The sequence below is a fragment of the Pristis pectinata genome, chromosome 3 (assembly GCF_009764475.1).
Source record: "Pristis pectinata isolate sPriPec2 chromosome 3, sPriPec2.1.pri, whole genome shotgun sequence".
NCBI classification, from domain to species: Eukaryota; Metazoa; Chordata; class Chondrichthyes; order Rhinopristiformes; family Pristidae; genus Pristis; species Pristis pectinata.
The window spans coordinates 97,345,043-97,369,225 of NC_067407.1; the positions used below are offsets into that span (position 1 = coordinate 97,345,043).

Sequence of the window (24,183 nt, forward strand, 5' to 3'; positions counted from 1 at the left end):
CAATGAGGTCTAAGCTTCTGTATGATGTATCTCTGTCACTATGTAACCCTCCAAAAAAGTCTGTAAGTCACCAATGTGCAAAATAGTGCGAATATCCAGTTTTTTATATTGTCTCTTTTTAACTTGGTCCCTCTTGTGTTTAGCACATTCTCATTAAAATCTCTGCAGAAAATGAATGTGTTTTGGTGACTTGGAGGAAATGTGTATTATATTAAATAGGACATATCCAGAACTTAAATTTTAATTTATTTAAAATACATGCAATGTACTCATAGGCAGGGAGTCTGCATGTCAATATTTATGCTTCAAAGTGCAGCTTTGGGAGGCATGCTGTTTACTGACTACTCACCAAGCTTGCGGCTTGATTGTTATCCAATAGAGTTCTGAACAGTTGTCAGAATTCAGCATCTATCAATTTAAGCTGACATGTACTTGGCAGTAGAGATATTACACAACATGAGGTCATATGACAGTGCCTGCAATCTCACTTTCATGGTGTATTGCTCATTGCAGTGAATAGAAAGGGCAACAGTAAAGGATGGCATTTAATGAATGGCAGAGAGTAGGCAGAAATATTATCTTTTTCATTATTGTTTATAGCACTTTTTTTGTTACACAGTGTTGTTAAATTGGCAGATTGAGTATTATGGAATTGAATGAATGAAAAGATAAATCTTTTGAAGGAAGAGAGCAACAAAAATTAACCTTGGACATGGAAGAATAAATTGTCAAAGAAGTAAATAAAAAATATTACTTTTGACCAAGTATTCTCCCCATATCTTGGAACACTGTACCATGCTCAGCAAGATAGTAGATGCTACTAGTTGACTGTGTGTAGTGGTATATCCTTCATTAATCCAGGACACATCTGTCACCATTCATACATCGTCAAAGGTCACCTGAACTATATTGTCTATCATCTTGATTCAACTTCACCATGAATGATTAAATGCCCAAGATATAACCATTATCATTGCTGATTATTATTTTCTTTTTTCCCAGCAGACCTTGGAAATGTTAATCTGAAAACTAAATATTCCTGGCAAGCTAAAAATGTGATTCTTAGCATTCAGCTGGAATGGCATATTTTAGTTGTTAATCTAGCAGTTTATTTCGGAATGACTTTAGTACATGGCCAATTTAGGCTGTTTCCAAATGATGAATGAACATGGAAAACCAAAGTGGAATTGTTTCAAGGGAACAATTTGAAGATATATTTTTTGAAATGTAAACTGTGAAACCTGAAATCATTATATAGAGCTCCAACATTCATTTAGAGGGATAGAACTTTCCAATGGTGCTTGAAATTACCAGCCACCCAGTTCCACAAAGAAACTGTTAAATATAAAAGGAAAGAAAGCACAACTTTGTTGTGGCTGCAGAAATATGGGAAAATGATTTGGATGTATGTGCTTTTTTAAGCACTTTTATTGTATCCCCATACAATGCATTATATGTTTTGAATGAAGAAAATATGTTCTTATCAGATTCACTTTAGCACCTACATGATCATTTTACATTAGTAAAATAAATCCTCTTCACTTCCTGTATCTCTATATTTTGTTATTTCTTTTACACTTGCCTCTTTTTTTTGCACCTCTTTGCCCAGGTTATATTGTTGTAACCATGAATTTGAGGGCTGTCAGTGTCAGGATAGCAAATTCTTTTGCACTTTCCACCCCCATAGATTGTCATTGAGCAAACCCAAGATATATATTTATTACAACATTCTCCAGCAATGTATAAATGCTGCTCAAAAAAAATGAAATCTTTTCCAGAGTTAATTTTGATTTAATCTGCATCTCTAAGGACTTTGATGAAAAAGTAAAATTATATGCCAGATGATCTATGCAGTCCCTCAATTTCTTGTCACCTCTGAGTAAGACTTTGAATGAATTTTAATGCTATACCTATTCCTGAGGAGCCAATCACCAAATGGTCGGATGAGAGAAGATGACTGGTAGTCCATTAGCAGTCTGCAACCTGTTCAAAGGCTTGTAACTCTGTAGTAAATTGAGGGATTGAAACTTTACTTTGTGGGTTTAAAGCAGAAAATGCTTAATTTACTTTGTGTTACCTGACCAAACTTGATTGAAAGAAAGGAAATGAGATAGTGAACCAGCCTTTCCTCCCCATTGGCATTTAAATGAGGCAGGTAGAGAAGCAGCAAATAACAGTCTCAGGCTGGGCTGAAGAAAGTAAATGTAAGACAAGATGGGCCCCACAAGCCCACTTCCTCACTGACTCCAAAGAGGACCATGAATGGAATTTCTCTTTTGCCCAGGTGACCCATATCTCCAACCTGTCTCTCTGAGCATGATTAGACAACTCTGCAAAGCTGCTCAAATGAGTTGTGACTAATGAAAAGCCTTGTTCTTAATTTATGCAGCCAGTTTATATCTTGTTCCAAGTGCTTCAATTGTCAAAGTTGGTTTCTAGTTGTCAGCACAGATTAGTTATGAATCTGCACAGGTGAGTGCAGTCTATTTGATAGCCTGCATCAAGTACGGATGATATAATTATAGCAGCTGTATGGCTTTTTCGTTTGACATTGCCAGATTTGATCAGGGATGCAGCCAGCACAATCACAAGCTGAAAACAAGTTAATGAAGGCACTTCTACCAGGCAACCCATATTGCATTGGAATGTTTTTTCCAGCACACCTTGCCCTTTAAGATACCTTGGTAAAAGAACATTAAAGTAGCTGTGGAAGAATACAGGAGTAAACAAGTTATAATGACATAATATGAGCTCCTTGTGCTCAAGACAGACTAGAGACTTCAAAACTGACACCTGTCCATACTTTGTTTCAATTTGAAAAAAAAACAAAAGCCTTTGTGAAATTGCTGAATTATGTCCCTTTCTGCAGAAGCAAAAGTGCAGGATGGTCTGCACCTGGCCCTAAATCAAGCTATTGGCAATTTCAGGTTACTGCACTGTGCATTTTCTTTCATGCTTTTCCATGGCCACCACATAGCTTGGTTGATAAGCTATCTCTTTCATTAGTATTATACCTAACTCCATCAAATCGTGAAAGTGTGTGTGTGTGTGAGAGAGAGAGAGAGATTCAAAGTATAAGCCTTACTGAATGTTTATGAAAGTCCAACAGGATGTTTTGTTCAGTAAATGTCTTTACATTCTCACTGATTGGGCAACTGATCTGAATGACCAACTGAAATATGCAGATCTTGTTGGCAGATTTATTTGAACTTGGATGATCTCTTTAACATATTTGTTTTAATTTTATTGCCTAGTTTGAAATGTTGACGGGGTCATTGCCTTTCCAAGGAAAGGACAGAAAGGAAACCATGGCACTTATCCTCAAGTAAGTTACTTTTTAAAAACTGTAAGATTCATCACTGCTTAATAAGGTTAGCTCCAGTGCATTATGAAGGAGAAGAACTCCTGATGCTTTGGGAGAAAGGAATTAATCCACCAAGTACAAGAGAATCAATATTCCATTTTCCTTGTATAATGAGAAGTACTGAGCTTTTAACTGAGTTATGTTGCACAATTGTAGTAATCTAGGTGCTTAATGGGGTTGGGTCATGTGGTTTGCTTACCCTTGCCTCTGAATGTCCAAATATATGCACGGACACTTTCTTTTCCATTTGCCCTACTACTCAATGCTATTATCACTCTCACATATAAGAGGGATATATGCATGGCACCCTTGCTTCATTACTCTGCACCAAAGCAGTTCACTGTATTACTAGGGTGGATCTTCTGGTCTGATGTTAGCAATCATATCTTGTCTTACCTGGTATTCCTCACAAAAGTCTTGTTGTCCCCCTCTGGGGTTGGTCTAAACTGGCTGCAGACTTCCACATGCTTCCCAGCTCACAAGGTTAGGTCTACTAATGCAGGGCACCACTAACTCTCAAAGCTGTTGTATGAGTGCAACAATCTGTCTGTGCTGAGCAACTGTGTCACACTGAAGTGCTAGGAATGGGCTCCCAGTTAAAGACTGGGTCAGAGGCCACACTGGACCAGGCAGCATGGCACAGGGGCAAGCAGCCAGTTTTCAAGGTCATGAAAGAGTTGCCCAATTATCTGAAAAGGTGAATTCTTTACCTCAGATATATTTTGAAAAGAGGCATTAAATAGAGATTGAGCACTTCCATGCTCAAACAAGGGCTTGGTCACTTAAATGTGACACTTTAATAAAAATTATTTAAAGAGCTTCCAATTTCTGTATTCATACCACACAAAGGAAAAAGATCATCAGACCCCATTAATAAACACTGTGACTGTTTAATTTTTAATAAATAGTTCACCTCTTTCCCTAGATTCCTGTTTCAGCATTCAGGACTTTTCATGTATTTTACTGTTTATTCCATAGATTCTCAGACAATGTTTATCACATAACAAAATACTCTGAGATTGCTTCTCAGGCAAATGAAGAATGGTGTACTGTGGTGTACAAAGTGAATGACAGTAAAATTTGGTATGACTTTGGGTGAATAGGCGAAATGTTATTAAGAAACACAAACCTGGTGACTTTGAAATCTGATCTGTCTTCAGACAAATGATTTTGGCCTGGGTATAGACATGACAATTCAATTTAACGTTCTTGGCCTAGGAAGAGTGTCGATCCGAATTCCAATTCCTGACTGTTAACTAGTAATCCCTCTTGGAAAGCGCTTATGCAAGTATTAACTATGTACAGAATATTATTTAGTTGGATTGGCTCTCTGACTCACCAGGTTCTTGCCAGTTTCTCTCTTGGTCCTCAGTTGCCAAATGGTTGTTTAACCAAACTATCAATAGGGATCATCCCTTGACAAGATTGTTTTCAGAAGAGGAATTGAAAGATAAGGAATAGGAGGAAAATCAGAGGAGGAAAGAAATACCTTTCCCCGCACTGCTTTAAAATAACTCTGTTTGCTTTAATAACTGAAAGATATTTGTTGTGTTTATTTTCTAGAGCCAAACTGGGAATGCCACAATTCTTAAGCCCAGAAGCCCAAAGCCTTTTGCGAGCACTATTCAAGCGGAACCCTTGCAACAGACTAGGTAGATATGGTTTACATCTTCCTGGAAAATTGCAAGACCAAACATAAGTGTAGATCTAAATTTAACCATTTTTATTACCTGATGTTAATCTGTCTTTTCCTGGGGAATGTTGCTAATTTATTCATAGCTATAAAAGCATAGGATAACTGACACATGTCGTGTCTGTGAAAGGAGTAAATTGGTATATTTTGATTTAGTTGTGATTCTCAGGTCTTGCCATTTGAAAGGTTTTTATCTGCTGGCATTGAGAATAAGGAAACCACCGGCCTATGATTTATCTGCCATTGTTTTATTCTCCTTTGTAAATGAACATACATTTTGAAGTTTGGTTGATCGGTTTCATTACTCAAGGAAACTTTTTGAATTATTTTAGGTAACTTTCTTCAGCTTTTTCTTCATAATGTTGTGCAAAGAAATAAAGGTAGCCATCAGGCAAAGAAAGAACATTATCTTAACAAAAGTAGTACAATACAAAATTAATTTCTAAAAATAGAAAATTATTTGAACTAGAAATTTGCTTCTTAAAATCAAAAATGAGATCTGAACAATAAAATGGGAATCTTTCACCTGATTTTGTTAACTCTTATGTTAGTGTCTTTTAATCATTTTACATACCATTTTTTGTATGGAGAAGATATCATTTGCATTTATAATGCAGCTTTACATTTCATCAAAACCATGCTCTAAGGAGAATGCTGGTTTTGACATCAAAAAGCAAGGAGAAAAATAATTGTGTATGTGATGTAAGCTTTCATTTCTGTGGTTGAAATTTGGAATGCACTGTCAAAGGAGGTGGTAGAGTATGCTCACAATATTTTAAGAAATATTTAGGTGACACTTGAAATGCCATGGCATAGAAGTCCATGGGTTAAGAACTGGGAAATGGTATCGAATAGAGAGGTTTTTGATGCCAGGCATGAACATGGTGGGCCAAAGGACCTCTTTGTGTGCTGTACGACACTATGACTCTCTAAATCCCAAAGATAAAAATTCCAATTTGTGTGCTACATATATAGTATAGATCAGAATGTTGCACTTTATTAAACAATGACTTTTCAGAAGCATTGATTTTTTGGTTTGTATTTTTATGTTGGTTTTAAGGTGCCGGACCTGATGGAGTTGAGGAGATAAAACGGCACTGTTTCTTTGGAACTATAGATTGGAATGTAAGTGCATCACTTGGTTTGAAGGCCAACAATTTAAATTTTTCTATGGTTAATGAGATTAATTATGAATGAAAAAGATGTATTATTCCAAATCAGCTTCTTTATAATCAATACTGTTTAAAATAAGATACATACCTTGGTTATACTGTGCACAGTAATCTGATAGACTTTGGCTTTTGTTGTTTAAGTCTTCCCGTTTTTACTGTGGGTTTCATCAAATGGGATAATCAGGTTGCTATAATGCAAAGTGGCGTGGGTATAAGATCTTTTAAGCATTCCCTACACCTGAGAGTGATTTGCTTCCACTTCAGTTCTTTCAGTTATGAGGTGACTGATGAAGCTAATGTGGGAGCTGTGGCCTGTGAGACATATCCTGTTGTTTGTGTTGCATTTGATTGTGTTCCCACTGGATGGATTCAAGGTTCTCAGTGCCACCCTGAAAGCTCTTTTTCCGTTTGAGCTGTCATTGCCCATGGATGTTCATGACTGATTATGAATGTTATATTTCTTCAGGGAAGCTTTGAGAATGCCTTTGAATCTTTTCTAATGTCCATCTGGTAATCCTCTGCTGTGGTGGAGCTTGGATCAGAGTGTCTATTTTTGGGCATGTGCCCAAGGAGGATAGTTGGGCCTTGGTGATGGGGATGTTGTTCTGGGAGAGGACCCCAGTTTGCTTTTCCTGTCTATTTTGGGAGGATTTTGCGGCCACAGTATTGATGGTATCTTTCTAGTGCTTTGAGGTGACTGCTGTTGGTTGTCTATCTTTCAGAAGTGCATAGGAGGGCAGGGATTGTTGTTGCCTGGTAGACTATGAGCTTTCCCCTGGGCTTGAGCTCTTGATCTTCAAAAACTCTTTCCTTCAGATGGCCAAAGGCTGTAGGTGATAGGCAATTTCATCACTGCCTTCACTGAGAGGCTGCTCCTGAGACATGGGGAGTGGATACGTTTTCCAGGGTCTCATCATGTACCTTTAGTTTGTGAGATGCTATTGTACAACAAGCTGAGCTGTAAGGGACACTTGTCTTACAGATGTTAAGTTTAAGGTCCATTCTATTTGTAAGCTTCTGTGAACAAGTCAACAATGATTTGCATCTCAGCCTCCAAACTTATGCACATCATCTGTGTACTGCAGTTCAATATTTGAAATGAAAAATAAGATGGTGGAAATATTCAAAAGGTCAGGCAGCATTTGTGGAAAGAGAAACCGAGTTGCATTGCAGGTCAGCTCGTCAGCTCTGACTGAAGTTGAGATGTCCTTGTTCTGGAATGGGAGCAACATGGGTTAAATAAGTTCCCATTTGTCCTGTAGGTTAGATCTACAATAGCTGGAGACATGTTTGAGATGAGGTGCTGCATTGCTGCAAGAAAGATTGTACAAAGTGTTGAGGCAATGACTCAGCCTTGCTCGATACCAATCTACACTGAGGTTGGTTTTGTGTGGACCTATTGGTTAAAATCAGAGCTTGCATGCCATCCTGTAGCTGTGTAGCAGATGTAAAATGAAAATGATTTTCTGTGGACAGTCAAAGTTGAGAAGAATGCTCCACAGTGTCTCTCATTTTATGGGGACCTTACAAGCCCAAAATCAATGCTACTGTTTTGAAGTCTGTTTCATAAAGCAGAAATAAAAATAGTTCTATAAAAAGTAACAACTTATCTTGTGCTAGATTGCTAAATCTTGGGAAACTGGTGGTTTTCCAGTTAAATTTGTCATTCACATATACCACATAGTTTTTTTTTATAACTACGACTGGTAACAGTAACCTTCTAAATGCTCACTCTGAATTTTCAGTAATTCTTTTCAGTAGCACATTTGCTATAAATTCTCTCAATGGAAGTTTGCATATTGACTGTCAGTATTTTCAGAGAGGATTTATAACATTTTTTTTTAGTGTGCTTATCTATTCATACAAAGCAAAGTACTGTGGATTCTGGAAATCTGAAATAAAAGTAGAAATTCCTGGAATGCACAGAATGTCAGTTATCTGTAGACAGAGAAACACAGCTACCTTTTCAACAGAGCTAGAAAAAGTTAGAGAGGTAAAAGATTTAAAATGTTCAGAGACAGGAAAGGGAAGTAGAGGGAAGAACAAAAGTGAGGCTTGTATTGCTGGAGTTTAGAAGAATGAGAGGCGAGTTGATTGAAATATATAAGATTCTGGGGATCTTGACAGGGTAGATGTGGAGAGGCGCTTTCATCTTGTGGGATAATCTAGAACTATTGGGTCACTGTTTAAGAATAAGTGGTTGCCCATTTAAAACAGAAATGAGGTGACCTTGAGAAATGAGAAAAGGGGTGATGGAACAATGCAAAAATATTGCTAAATTGGTCAATAAAAGAAAAGATCAGACCAGAGGAGCTGCAAGTGACAAAAGCAGAATTCCCGATTATGTGCCGTTCTTCATGGCCAAATTGCTGACTTCCATTTTTCATATGTGTGGGAAGCTCTGTTCAGAGAACTGTGTTGGCAATTTCAATTCCAATCCATTAAGAATGATAGTAACACAAATTTGAGATTTTAACTACATGTATTGGGATTTCTCAAACTTCCCATAGCTCATAAGAGAAGTTGAGAGCACAGCAGCATAGGCTGGGTGTTGAGAAGATGACAGGCACATCTGGCTTAAAGGGTACTTGCTCAAGTGATCTCACTTGCTCAGATTGCCACAGAGCCAAGAGGCACAGTCCTAAGTGGGAGCAGGGGCTCCAGCAACATAATGGACTGGCATCTGTATGCCAGAATAAGCCTGAAACCTCTCTAGGAGCGTTTGATTGCTGGGAAATTTCTGTCCACAGCTTCTCCCAAATAAAGAAAGTAAAATAATTCAAAAAAATTCTTCACGTTAAACATAACACAAATAATTAAGCATGTAACTTACAATTCTTCATTTTGAAACATGTAATTTGAGATTTCCTTTTCATTCCCACAGAGCTACAATCCCCACTGAATACCTCAGAATCAGATTTATTATCACTGACATGTGATATGAGATTTGTTGTTTTGCGGCAGCAGTACAGTGCAAAGACTTAAAAATCTATAAATTACAAAAATAAATAAATAGTGCAAAAAATAGGAATAATGAGGTAGTGTTCATAGGTTCATGGGTCATTCAGAAATCTGATGGCAGAGGGGAAGAAGCTGTTCCTAAATCATTGAGTTTGGGTCTTCAGACTCCTGTACCTCCTCCCTGATGGTAATAACGAGAAGAGGGCATGTCCTGGATGTTGAGGTCCTTAATGATGGATGCCGCCTTCTTGAGGCACCACCTCTTAAAGGTGCCCTTGATGGTGGGGAGCGTTGTACCCGTGAGGGAGCTGGCTGAGTCTACAACCCTCTTGTGATCCTGTGCATTGGAACCTCCATACCAGGCTGTGATGCAACCAGTCAGAATGCTCTCCACCGTACATCTATAGAAATTTGTAAGAGTCTTTGGTGACGTACCAAATCTCCTCAAACTCCTAATGAAGTAAAGCTGGTGGTGTGCCCTTCTTCTTGATTGCACCAATGTGTTGGGCCCAGGATCGATCTTCTGATATGTTGACGGCCAGGAGCTTGAAGCTGCTCACCCTTTCCGCCGCTGACCCCTCAATGAGGACTGGTGTGTGTTCTCCTGACTTCCCCTTCCTGAAGTCCACAATCAGTTCCTTGGTCTTGCTAATGTTGAATGTGAAGTTTTTGTTGTGACACCACTCAATCAGCCGATCTATCTCACTCCTGTAAGCTCCTCATCGCCATCTGTGATTCTACCAACAACAGCGGTGTCATCAGTGAATTTATAGTTTGTGTTTGAAGTGTTTAACTACACTGTTGTGAGTGTACAGAGTAGAGCAGTGGGCTAAGCACATATCCTTGAAGTGTGCCTGAGTTGATAGTCATCGAAGAGGAGATGTTATTACTGATCCGCACTGACTGTGGTCTCCTGATAAGGAAGGCGAGGATCTGGTTGCAGAGGGAGGTACAGAGGCCCAGGTTTTGAAGCTTGGTGATTAGTACTGAGGGGATGATGGTGTTGAACGATGAGCTGTAATCGATAAACAGCAGTTTGACGGATGTTTTGTGATTGGTATTGGTTTATTATTGTCACTTGTACCAAGGTACAGTGAAAAGCTTCTCTTACAAACCGATCGTACAGGTCAATTCATTACACAGTGCAATTACATTGAGTCAGTACAGAGTGCATTGATGTAGTACAGGTAAAAACAATAACAGTACAAAGTGTCACAGCTACAGAAAAAGTGCAGTGCAATAAGGTCCGAGGTCACAACGAGGTAGAACATGAGGTCATAGTCCATCTCATTGTATAAGGGAACTGTTCAATAATGTTGTCTACATGACCAAAGCAGAGTGGAGAGCCAGTGAGATTGCTGTAGACATGTTGTGGCGGTAGGCGAATTGCAACGGGTACAGGTCCTTGCTCAGGCGGGAGTTAATTCTAGCCACAACCAACCCCTCGAAGCACTTCATCACAGTAGATGTGAGTGCTGCTGGGCAATAGTTGTTGAGGCAGCTCACCCTGTTCTTCTTGGGCACTGGTGTGATTGCTGCCCTTTTGAAGCAGGTGGGAACGTCAGACTGCAGCCGTGAGAGGTTGAAGATGTCCTTGAACACTCCAGCCATTTGGTTGGCACAGGTTTTCAATAACCGGCCAGGTACAATGTCTAATGTGGTGCAGGCCCGAGGAGCAGGTGTCTCAACTTAAGTCATAGCAAGGTGCTGCACCATCACTGACCTCTGTTGGGAGAAATGGTTGCCAAAGCTTAGCCAGTAAATGTGGATTTCAGTCAAATCAGTAAAAATCTGGGGACATTATTAGTCCTTTAAATTAAGATTTATGTTCTCCTTGTCAGTATTTGCAATTAATTTTTATGCACTCAGTCCAAGTTGTTAAAAACCCAGCATCAAGATTCATACATGTTTATATCTTTGTTCCATTTTTTCATGTTTTTATAATTTCAACAGATAAGCTTTAGGGGTTCTATTCTGGGAGATCTCCTCACTCCTTAGTGTAATAGTAGCACAGCATCAAGGTAAGTATAGGTGCCCTTCGCAGAGGCAGACATGGGTTCGCAAGTTACTTGATAATGAGTGAATTTCTGCTCTATGATTTTGCCTTTCATGATGTGCAGTGATTTTGTCAAGTTGTCTTCTGCTCTTAATTATTTAAGAAAATGTCATATTTTCATAAACAATATAGAGAAATAAATGTCACTCATTAGTGTCAGAGAAATCCTTGTTCCCAGGTTTGGCATTAATATTAATGGGTGTTTTCGGGCATTCTGCCACTGGAATTGCAATGCTATCTCATCTAACTTAAACTGAAGGTTTCTTGACTTTGATATGTTAGATTAAAGCCCCTTGATCATGAGCTCTGATACAAAATGCAGTTTGTAAATTTTTTTGGATTAGCAAAGAAATATACTTACCTTTCATTTTGTCCCCATGTTTTTTATTTCCTGGAGAATGCTTCACCATTTTCACCAGCTCTAATGTGATCCCACCGCCAGCCAGATCTTCCCCTCTCTCCACTTTCTGATTTTGACAGGCACCAATCTCTCTGTGACTCCCTGGTCTACTCATTCCTTTCCACCCACCTCTCCCTGTCCCCTGACACTTTCCCTTGCAAGCATAGGAAGTTCAACACCTGCCCCTACACCTACTCCCTCACCATCATCCATGGACCTAAATAGCCCTTCCAGGTGAGAGAGAGGTTCACGTGCATCTCCTCCAACCAGGTCCATTACTCATCATCCCTCTTTTATCTGGTTCTGCCTATCACCTACCAGCCTCTGTCTCACCTCCTTCTCACTTCTATATATTGGCTGTCTTCCCTCTACACTTTAAGTCCTGATGCAGGGTCTCAACCCAAAACGTCAACCATCCCTTTACCTCTTTAGATGCTCCTTGACCTGCTGAGTTCTTGCAGCAGTTTATTTTTTTGCTCCAGGTGCCAGCCTCTGCAGTCTCTTGTGTCTCCAAGCAAAAGTAGATGTTGGCCATGTTCCCACTCAGAAAATTCAGGCTAATTATTTTAAGAGAAATATTCTATGGTTAAACTGGAACACTGAAGTACTTAAGTGCACTGTTTTATATCATATTTATAGTTCTGCACTTTAGTGGATCATAATGATATTAACTTGGTACAGTTAGATGAGGAAAGGAAGATAATCGATTCAATCTCAATTTCAAGACTTCAGTTTCTAATTTGGATTGATGCTTTGGGGCAAGTCAAAGGATTTCCCCAGCATTTAGCTTTTACTTGTTGCCTGTTTCTTTTATTTGCTAGTCCAAAAACATGAGAGAGAATTAGAACTTGCAATGTTTAAATGGTAAGTAGAGAAGGAAATAGCCCACAGGGATTGTCAATAAAGATTTTCATTAGCATATCCAGCATTGTAACTCAATGCTGCCAATTGTTCCCTAATTATATCCAAATACTTGTTAGAGGCAAAATTAAAGGATGAAAAAGGACAGTGCTTCATAGTCAGGCATGCTGCCAGCGAAGGTGCATAATCACAGCTGAACTTCTGGGAAAAGAGCATTGTTATGGTAAATCAGGTATAGGTAAAAGCCTTGGTTTTGGTCAGGTTCAGAATATTATCAACATAAGTATCCCTTGAGATGCCAGAGCTAATTAAATACCAATTAAGTCATAAGAACCATCTGGATCCCTATTTTGCTCATTTCAACCACTGTCTGACTGCAGGAAAGGAGACTGGCATTTGGAGGGTTGCATGGGAAGAATAAAATAGGCAATGTAAGATAACCATAAGACCCTCCGTAACTGGCTTACCTTTATTACTTTTGTAGTCTACCATTTATCTGAAAGACAACAAGTTTCCCTTTCAAGTGTTCTTTCTCATTTGAAGGCAATAAAATGAGTGCAGTGAAATAGATGAAATCATAATAAGAAGTGTTTTGTTGGATTTGACAGTATTTGACTTTGTAGTTATATAATACCTAACACCTTTCTGCAGTAGATTAGCAGCAAATACTGAATACAATAAAGGGTAAAAGGGAATTGTAAGGTTAAGTCGAAGTTGCCATGAAACATATTTTTAGTCTTCTCTATGCGTTGTCCCACAGCGCTAAAGAATGTGTATTTTACAGATCAATTACTCTGCTAAAAAGGCACAGTGAACTTTAATGAAAAGGTATTAATCATTGTATCCAAGAACAGTAGAAACTAAAATTTATCCTACTTAGTCTTGAGTAACCAAAATATATTATTTGTCAACAGAAATTATACAGGAAGGAAATCAAACCACCATTTAAACCAGCTGTAGGGAGACCAGAGGATACATTCCACTTTGATCCTGAATTCACATCAAGGACACCAACAGGTTAGTGGTTTTTTTGTAGGTCTTTGAATTGCTCAGCTGAACTCCACCCACTAAACACAAGGGGTAATTTTGACTTCATACGATAGTACAAAATGAGTGTTACTGAATCTGCAGCTGTTTTATATAATGAGGATAAATGTTGGCTAACCTGTAAGGCAGGACTTTTTTGTCTATTAAGTCAGTCAAGAGTGAAAGCAGGCACAGTGTAAGATGGGTATCTGACACATATGAAGCATTTTCTCTCCTGGCAGGTAAGTTGAAATGTCCTGATTTAAATGAGCTATGACCAGGAACCTACACCTTCTGGTCACTCATTATAGTGAACAGGTGAAGAACATTTTTTTTCTTAGACCATAAGTAAAATGTTATTTCAACACTAAGGGCATAGCAAATAAAAATGGATATGTCAAAAAGCCTAATATTAATTAAACCTGCTGGGTAAGATAAGGAACAGAATTCAGGAAAAGTCTCAAAAATGAAACTATAAAAATACTATGAATGTGCATTTATAAACTATGTGCCCAAATAGACCTGGATGCAGTTTTTATTTGGTTGAGTAGATATCTGAGCAGCACAGCAGGAGCAGCACCAATGTTAAATTGCATCAGTGGATAATTCTGCTATTAACAAACTGATGGAGACATCTAGTGTCAGCACTAAGCACAATTGAATCAGTACTGAATGGGTGAAAGTTAGGTATAATATGCCTCTGTTCATATTTCTAATCATTAGTATTGCCTTTGCATCCTTGTAACCAATTAGAAAAATCTGCTCTGATATGTTATGAGGAACTCTAATGTACATTTATAGATCTTTTTAAAATTAATGTTTTGTGCAAGAAGAGATTACTTGTATCCTTTCACGAAGTAAATCAGATATAGAACATAGAACAGTACGGCACAATACAGGCCCTTCGGCCCACAATGTTGTGCCGACCTTTAAACCTCGCCTAAGACTACCTAACCCCTTCCTCCCACATATCGCTCTATTTTAAATTCCTCCATATGCTTATCTAGTAATCTCTTGAATTTGACCAATGTACCTGCCTCCACCACTGCCCCAGGCAGCGCATTCCATGCCCCAACCACTCTCTGGGTAAAAAACCTCCCTTGAACTTCCCACCTATTACTTTAAAGCCATGCCCTCTTGTATTGAGCATTGGGGCCCTGGGAAAGAGGTGCTGGCTGTCCACTCAATCTATTCCTCTTAATATTTTGTACACCTCTATCATGTCTCCTCTCATCCTCCTTCTCTCCAAAGAGTAAAGACCGAGCTCCCTTAGTCTCTCCTCATAATGCATACTCTCTAAACCAGGCAGCATCCTGGTAAATCTCCTCTGCACCCTTTCCAACGCTTTCACATCCTCCCTATAATGAGGTGACCAGAACTGGACACAATACTCCAAGTGTGGTCTAACCAGAGTTTTATAGAGCTACATCAGTGAAGTCCTCCACTTCCAGAGAAAAAATAAGAATTAAAAAGTGAAATAAAAACAAACAAGCTGAGCCAGTATTACACATCAATGACTGATACAGAGAGACATCAAGTTACTTGAAGTTATAGAATTCAATATTAAGTCTGGAAGGCTGCAACGTGCCCAGAGGGAAGAGGAGGTGCTGTTCCTCAGGCTGGTGTTCGGCCTTGTTGTAACAGTGCAGGGGGTGGGGGTGGGAGGGAGAATTAAAGTGACAGGTAACCGGGAGCACATGGTCGCTCCTGCGGACTGACACTTTTTCAATATTTGTATTAACAGCAGTCAGCATGCACAGGCTTAATGTCCATAAAATATCTTCAATTACTCATTCACTTTTACTCCCCATTTTCTGTCTATTGCTTGCTCACTCCCAGCTGTGGCTAAGAGGATGTAGATGGTCCACTCACAAGCTCCTAACATCAGTGTTATGCACTAACCATTGAGTGTACATTGGTAACTACTGTCATATGTTCCACTTGGGTGGGAGGTGAACTCCAGTATATTGTGGCAACTTATTATGTATTAATCTTAGCAAGACGATGATTTGGGAATTTGAATCAACACATCAACTCAACAAAAACTAATCAGTACTAATTAAGGATATGGAGAGCTTTTGGATGTAAGCCTAATAAGCAGTGTTTGCTGACTTCCAGCAGGACAATGATAGAGATTTCACCAACTAACTCTTGCTGCTTTTCTCAGTCCTGGGAGCAATTGAATATACCTCAAGTTTGTTAAAGGAACAGGGTATTTTGGCATTCTGCAACAGTAAATTATCCAGATTATCTTAATTATAACAAGCACTGAACAAAATTCCTGGTCAGCATCGCACAATAGAAGTGTTTATTGTGCTTTTGCGTCCTTTCATTGTGAGGAAATGCTTCAAAACAACATGTATCTTTTTGGCTGAGTCAAGGAAGTTAATATGGTAACTTAATCTAACCAATTAAAATTCAACTATTTGAAGTGGTAAGGTAGTTTAGAATGGAGACCAAGCAAGTCATTGCTTTTAAATTTAAGGCACAGAACTAAATGAAAGCAACAATATTTGCACAATCTGAAATTAGAAAATTTTCAACCAAGCAACCCTCCCCTTCTCCCTTTTCTTTGAAATGCTGGTCTGTGAAATAGACTCCAAGCTAAAGCAATGGCGATTAACAGCTGAATGGAACTGGAGGAAAATCTGTCTAGGAACAGGACTGTGTAGAATCTCATAGTTCTTGAACACAGGAGACCCAGTCAATATCACACAGGAACAATTTCGAGTGTATATGTTTGTCAGTGCATTTTTATCTTCTGCATTATTTGTTGATTTATTTTGTTCTGGATTTGTTCTGCAATTGTAGAAACACTTCAATTAGCCCCAGGTTAAGAAGAGGAAAAGTGACCAAAAGGAAAACTGTCTCAAGATCCCTCAGGTTGTGAATATTCCTGAAGGCAGAATTGGGTGTAATTGTGAAGTCTCCCACTGTTCAGTAGTTTGCAAACATTTCCCATCAAGCCATTAACAGCCACTTAAATGAGGTAAAGAGAACGTTTCAACCTTCCATTGTTCTTTGCCAAGAAGTGTACTACTCCACATATCTCTGCACAGAAATGTATCTACTGCCTTATCTGAATAATCTATTAACCTGTCAGTTCCCTTGCATTTTTCTTTATTATTGGCTCCTGATATCAAATATATCCTCACACCTCACAGGCCAGTCTTCTGGATGTTTATATATAAAAAGACAAAACTGGTCCAAGCTCAGATCCAAGCACATCACTATTCATATCCTGCCAATCTGTACAATATCCAGCCACTCCTACTCATTCTCTCTAGTCACCTCTCTTCTACATTTGCATCCCCTTCTATACCACAGACTTTGAATTTCATAACAGAAGTTTTCAAAAAACCTTGGATCTGAGATTCAAACACCATATTGCACTGTCTGACTCAAGATTGAGTGGAGACACAAGTGACTGCAGGTGCTGGAATCTGGAGCAACACAAGAAACACTGGAGCATCAATGGATGGAAACGGAAAGACAACATTTTGGGTTGAGATCTTTCATCTGGACTGAAAGATAGAGTGGAGATACTGGCTATCTCCCCTCTATATACAGGCTATCTCCCCTCTATCTTTTAGTCCAGATGAAAGATCTCGACCCGAAACCTCAACTGTCCATTTCCCTCCATAGATGCTGCCTGACCTGCTGCGTTCCTCCAGCACTTTGTATGTTGCCCAAGGTTGAGTGGATTGCATTCAGCAGCATGCTGTCACACCAACTTTGCACTTTTGCAGGGTTATTTCATTAAGATGAGCAGAAGCAAGGGAGATGTGTAAATATAACTTGTAATGGTTTTGAAGTACAAGGGAGGAGAAAATACATGAGAAGGAGCCTTCCAATAGTCAGGAAGGGTGGGGAAGGGGAGAAGGAGAAACCTAGAAATATTTGATCTAAAGTCGAGACCTGGTGTACCTGCAGGATTTAAAGCTGCTTACAAAGGTAATGGAAAGATTGTACAGATAGTATGGCCTGGAAAAGAAAGTTTGCTGACAAATACAAGAAACAGGCAGGAATCATCAAGAAGTTGCAGCTGAATAATTTCATGATGGAGACACTGAGCAGGATAGGAGTTAGCTCTAAAATGCATTTTGTGGAGGGTGGTGGCTGTTGCCACTTTCTTGAATCTTCAGGTGCTCTTCAATGATAGTAGTTCAGCGCAGACAATGTAAGTTAACTGGCCTTCCTGACCGTTGCAGGTTTTTTAAAAAATGTGCCGGTTCTTCCTTCATTGCCCCTTGCTGGCCATAGCTTTCACATTAACACATAGACCTGCATTTTGGGATCCCTGCTGAAAAACAGAGCAGGATGAGCTTCACTATCACTTGGAGATTCTGAGGTTCATCAGAGAGGACCTCAGTCTTATGGATCTCACACTGAAGTCCAATACTACCATCAGCACCAATTTTCAAGAAGACATCGGGACGATGAAATGTGAGCAGTACTTGGCAAGACCATGAACATCTGGATGAATTCTTGAGGGTGATGTTTCCCAGAGTTTGCAACATTTCACTGATGGCATCAGCTATTTCTCCATATTGATCAGTGAAGAGGCAGATGAAGACACAGCCCAAGTACAAGGCTGAAGTCTTCCCTCATTATGCTGTCCTCCCTCCAGATGAAAGCTTGAGGGATATCTAGTCACGACCATAATCATGTGTATTTATCAGGATACGCCATCAGGCTGCCCAGACACATGATAAAGTGAGTACATTTCAAAAGCAATTTATTAATTGTATAGCAGTTAATGAATGTCTTGATAGTGTAGAGGCGCTTTTATAAATATAAGTTCACCAGATGAAGGAATCTACTTTTATCCTAAAATCCTAACATTTGTGGAAAGGCTTTATGGAATATTGAGGTTGTTGGGATTGGGCAGGAATGTGGAGTTGATTTCACAATTGGAACAGCCATCACTTTAGTGAATGGCAGAGCAAGCTCCAGTGATCTCATGACTTACTCTGCTCCTATTTCTAATTTTATTCCAATACACCTCGCTCATCCAACAAATAAGAGTGCAGATGGTAATGAGCATTTTAGTGCTAAATTAAGACATTTAGTTCTGGTTTGAACAATGCTGAACTAATATATATACTATATATGAATATGTTTGTGTGTGTGATTGCACAGTGCATTTGATTAATGCTTAGTAGTTCTTATGCTTAAAATTAATCTCAACATTCCAAATGAATCCACAAGATTTGCATGGAAATCGAACAGAAGTTTTACATTTGACCTCCCCTGCTGTGGAGCTGAACTGCAGATAATTATGTCTCCTGGAATCTATCCCACGTATGCTGAATTAACCATTGCTTCCACCAAATTAGTAGAGTATATGCTGGGCTGTAGAATTGCTGTAAGCTTAAATCTTGATGCACAGCAACAAATCTATTTCCTACTGTAATCAGGAGATATTGTAATGCTGGAAGCACTAAGCAGGTTGAGCAGTGTTCATGGGGAGAGAAACATAGTTGACATTTCAGGTCAAAGATCTTTCATCAGTTCTGGAAAAGTGCAAAAGCAAATGTGCCTTAAGTTGCAGACAGTGGGAGGGTGGAGAGAACAGAGGAGACATCAGGACAAATTGTCAAGATAGCAATTAGTTTATAAACCAACAATTAGAGAAAAGAGGGGAAAAAGAAGGAAATAGATTGAAACAGAAAATATAGACATATCTACAGAGAGAAAAAGATAAGGTGGTTTCTTGACATTGTTAAATTCAATATTGAGCCAGACAGAGATGAAGTGCTGTTCCTAGAGCTTACATTGGACATTGTTGGAGCATTGTAGAAGGCCGAAGCAGAGAGGTCAGAGTGGGAATGGGGTGGAGAATAAGTGACAGGTGATTAGAAGCCCAGTGTTGACCTTCTGGTCTGAATTGAGGTGCTGTGGTTATCATGCTATAGATTATGGAATTGTTCCTGTGGATTGGAGAGTAGCAAAAATGATCCCACTGTTTAAAAGAAGAGAAGAGAAAAGACAAGGAATTATCGACCTGATGGCATCAGGAGTTTTGTGTACAGTTTTGGTCTGCTTACCTAAGAAAGGATGTTAGTTGCCCTAAGGGAATGCAATATAGTCATCCCCTTATGCTACAAACCAACAATATCAGTAGCCTCAGCCACAGCTACTGACTCACCAACAGTCCCACCTTCCTCATGCTTTATCTTTTACTGACCAGCATATCATCATCTTGTCAACAATCGCAAAACAAAAAGCAACATTCAATGAACGTTCCATTGTCGATTTATATGCCTTGAAACTGGATTGAACCATAGAACCATAGAACAATACAGCACAATACAGGTCCTTCAGCCCACCATGTCGTGCCGACCTTCAAACCATACCTAAAACAGTCTAATCCCTTCCTCCCACATATCCCTCTATTTTAAATTCCTCCATATGCTTATCTAACAATCTCTTGAACTTGACCAACGTATCAGCCTCCAGCACCACCCCAGGCAGCGCATTCCATGAGCCAACCACTCTCTGGGTGAAAAACCTCCATCTGACATCTCCCTTGAACTTCCCACCCATTACCTTAAAGCCATGCCCTCTTGTATTGAGCATTGGTGCCCTGGGAAAGAGGCACTGGCTGTTCACTCTATCTATTCCTCTTAATATTTTGTATACCTCTATCATGTCTCCCCACATCCTCCTGCTCTCCAATGAGTAAAGCCCTAGTTTCTTTAGTCTCTCCTCCTAAACCATACTCTCTAATCCAGACAGCATCCTGGTAAATCTCCTCTGCACCCTCTCCAACGCCTCCATATCCTTCCTATAATGAGGCAACCAGAACTGGACACAGTACTCTAAGTGTAGTCTAACCAGAGTTTTGAACCTATTTCTGTGCACCTATTTTTTTGGGTGTAGTGCTAATGCTCAACTGAGTCCTTCAAAAAAATTGCAAAATTGGCCAAAATCCAGTTTGAAGCAGCAATAGGGCCATTTACACCCAGACCCAAGCACTGGAGGATCTGTGCAATTACTGATGGGGCCTCACCCAATTCCTGACACTTTGCTGCAGAGCAATTAGGTGTCAGTCTTTAAGCTCCAATGCCATGACAGTCACTGAGAGATCTGTGCTCTGGCTTCCATGGAGGAGACAGAGACTGCAGAGAAAGAGATAGCACACACATTCGCTCACAGGGATATGCAATTTCTGGTTAAGTGGATGCATGCTAGCAAGGACATCCTCTGTGTCAGGGGACCAGGAGAAGAGCCTGGCAAGAGAAAGCCTCAGTTCTCTTTTCCAAGACAACAAATCCCCGAGTAATAAGGAAAGAAATTTCATGTCCTCTCAAGATGTGTCGGGTGATCTGTGCACCATATTTCACACCTCAAGAGTGCAGATCTTCACAATGAAGGTCTGAGTTCTTTAGTGAGACTTCACTCATCGGGAAATCTATTGCAAACCATCAAAGTAATCAGAGTAGGATCTTTTCATTCATTTATTGTACTCATTGTAGCTCAGAATGTGAGGGGATTTTGTGTCATCTGGGTATTCCTGACTGATTATTGGTGTATAATGTTGTTGTGAAGGATTGCAGCATGGAGAGGGTCATTTAGTTTTAGAAATATCATTTTGCATATGCTGCTCATGAAGATCATCTCCCTATTTGGGAGTCTTTAATATCCTGTGCGACCAATGTCTGCCTCCTCCACTCAGCTGGGAGATGAGTTTTGGATGGTGAGCAGGAACATTCCCCTAGGAACCTTCATCTTAAACATGTGGTATAAGAAATGTCAGGGAGTATCTGGGAGGCAGAGACTTGAACTTTCCCCTCCTTTTGCTCTGAGATCACTAAGTGAATGTGGGGGGCTTATAACAGCCTCGTTAAGCCTGCTTCCTACTTAATTTCCCCTCCAGCAATGTTGGCAACTTCTCAAGGTTTATTACAGCTACATCAAAAGCAAGCAATCCTTAAGTTATAAATTACCTTTGGGAAACTGGCCTTTTAAACTAGGAAAGCACACTCAAGAACAGCTTGGGAGTTCAATTGGATATTGGCCAGAAGCAGGCAGGGATCACAATGCACAATGAATCCATTTGGCCCAGTGGAGGCAACATGCTAAATTTGTGCTGCTGTTCATTGTAATGATTCCTGCAATTAGACAGCCTTAGCTATTGCTTGCCCTCGCACATCAGCAGGGACAAAATTATATGAAAGACTAGAATCAGTCCAAGCTAGCCTGAATTGCTGAAAGCCTGCCTGTTAAAGAGCAGACGCATTATGGCTGCAACAAATGGTGAAAATAATTGTGGAGGTGATCATGACTCAGTAGAAGACTGGACCAACACAGCAGTGTATAGGGTCTGTAGTTTTTGTTTGCTGCATTGGAGGCCTTGGTGGAGGGAATAGAGAGATTTCTATGCATTATTATCTCCCTTAGTGGCCAAGAGGTGTTCCCAGGAGAAAGAGCACTAGTGGAATCAGTACTAAATGGATCATCATAGCAATATATATGGAGAGATGCACAGCTGACAGGGCTGCAGTGTCAGGCACTAGGCAAGAACTCCAGTCCTCTTTGTCTCTGCCCTCCCTAACATTGCCTGCGGCTGTACGGGAACCTGGCCTGAATCCAGCAATGAAAGAATTGTGCAGAGGCTGCTTGTGAGGGCTGTATTGGGCAGGCTGGGGTGAACAGTGCAACTACTTGGTGCTGAGATTTGGGGTTCAAGGTAAAAAGTTTATTGGAAAAAGATACTATTACAAGAGTTGAATAAAAGGGAGCAAGCAGTAGAAGCACTCAAGTAGAACTAAAGAAAAAAATGTTAGAATTTGGTGGAAGCTGCCTCAAAACCTTTAGGTGGCCCCAGTAAAGTAGTGGGATGCATGAACAAGGAGATCAGAAAAGCTTGTTGAAAAATCCGAGTGTCTACAGTGGCAGATATTAGATTCATTCAGACAGGGAGAAATAAAACCACGCAAGTTCCGGAGGCTGCAATCTTCTGTAACTGCATGTTCTTGAAACAAAAAAAAGGACAACATTACATTTTAGATTTAGTGATGAGAAATCAGCCTGAGTTAGTAAATAATAAGGGAAAAGCTTGCTAAAAATAACCATAGCATGAAAAAATTTAATATTAGGTGTGAGTTGGAGACGGGTGGATAATGAAAAGCATATGAGTACTGAAAGGCAGCAAGACATCAGATGCAAATGGAATTTATTCCTTTTATTCCTTTATTAACTGAGATATAGAATATCAGAGTTGCAAGGTCATACTGGAACTGTATGATACATTGGTTAGGCCACAGGTAGCTTCCTGAATATAATGCTGGTCACCATATTATAGGAAGGAGATTTACAAGGATATTGCCAGGAATTTTATCCATGAGGAAAGATTGGAAAGGCTTGTTTTCTTTGAAACAGAGGAAGCTGAGGGTGATTTAATTGAATATTTAAAATTGTGAGAATTCCAGATAGATGATACAAAGAAACAATTTTTCTTGAGACATGGCAATCTAGCAAGTAATCAGTCGAAGGGTTAGAGTTTGCAGATACTTTTTTCAGCTAGAGGTAGTGGAAGTATGGAATTCACAGCTGAAAGGGCAATAGAGGCAAAAAACTTGCATCAAATGTAAAATATACTTAAACATGCATCTGATGTACCATAACCTTAGTTACAAACAGTAGGATATTGAAATTAGTTTGGATAGCTCTATTTTGTATGCCTACAGTGAGGGAAGCTAATTTATTAAGTAGTGGCAGCCATTCATAAAATTGAACCCACTGCTGAGGCACTAGGCATTGAACAATATGGTCAGTGTTAGACATGCAGTTCTGTGTGATATGTTGCCCTCAGTTGAAACAACATGAGCGGGTTAATTGATTTTGCAATCCCAGCATGCTTTTATGGAGGCTGTCCAAATGAGCTTTCAAGGTTTCTCCTTCTAACTTTATAGCTCTAAAATGACCAGTGCTCATTTACACTTATCAAATGGTACATTAAACTTCAATGAATGTTATTTTAAATATCACAGGTTTACTTCCTTCACACCCACTTTTCTGAGCAGCTCCTTCACTAATAACTGGCTGGAATTTTCCCGTGAAAGTCACTGTACTACCTGTGTATTAAGACCCCTGTTTAAATAATTAAATATAATTGCTATATAATGCAGGTAAACACCTGGAGATTTAAGGTTTCTCTCAGAATCAAAAGGGTAATACAGGAGCATCAGGGAGCTAGGTAACCTGAATGCATCTCTACATTTGTCCATTAGTACCAGGAGCTATAACTGAGAGTAGGCTTCAGTGGTTTAACAGTATGATTTGAGAGTAGGTACCAAAGCAATGTTGTATAAGTCAGATTGTGGCTTTGACTTTTTTGCAGTAATGTCAGCCTTGTCTGGGATCTCCATTCTGTCCACGTAAAGAGCATGATTTCAGCTAAAGAATTGCCAGAGGAATTGCTTCAACCACTTAAGCGTGTCTAAAATGGATAACTCCAGAGCAACATTTAGAGACTGGTTGGTAGTCATTTGAAAATGAGTCTTTATAAAAGTCTAAGCCCCTTATATGCCATTTGCATTTAAAACTTCTATATTCAGTCTGTAGTGAGTGTAGGCTTGCTCCAGGACTACAACACTGATCTTCATTAGCCTTTGCTGAACAGTACAACTTGGTGCCCAGTCC

The 24,183-nt window shown here is 39.5% G+C and overlaps 1 protein-coding gene across 3 annotated transcripts in view; it reads left to right on the forward strand.

Moving 5' to 3' along the window:
• The window catches only part of rps6ka2 (ribosomal protein S6 kinase, polypeptide 2), a 216,695-nt gene that overhangs the window by 164,242 nt on the left and 28,270 nt on the right, over nt 1–24,183 (forward strand). For all 3 annotated transcript variants that reach the window (XM_052011830.1, XM_052011831.1, XM_052011832.1), the window contains 4 exons: nt 3,255–3,325; nt 4,928–5,016; nt 6,118–6,182; nt 13,422–13,524. In XM_052011830.1, coding sequence (XP_051867790.1) covers nt 3,255–3,325; nt 4,928–5,016; nt 6,118–6,182; nt 13,422–13,524 — 328 coding nt within the window. The remainder of the gene's footprint in view (nt 1–3,254; nt 3,326–4,927; nt 5,017–6,117; nt 6,183–13,421; nt 13,525–24,183) is intronic.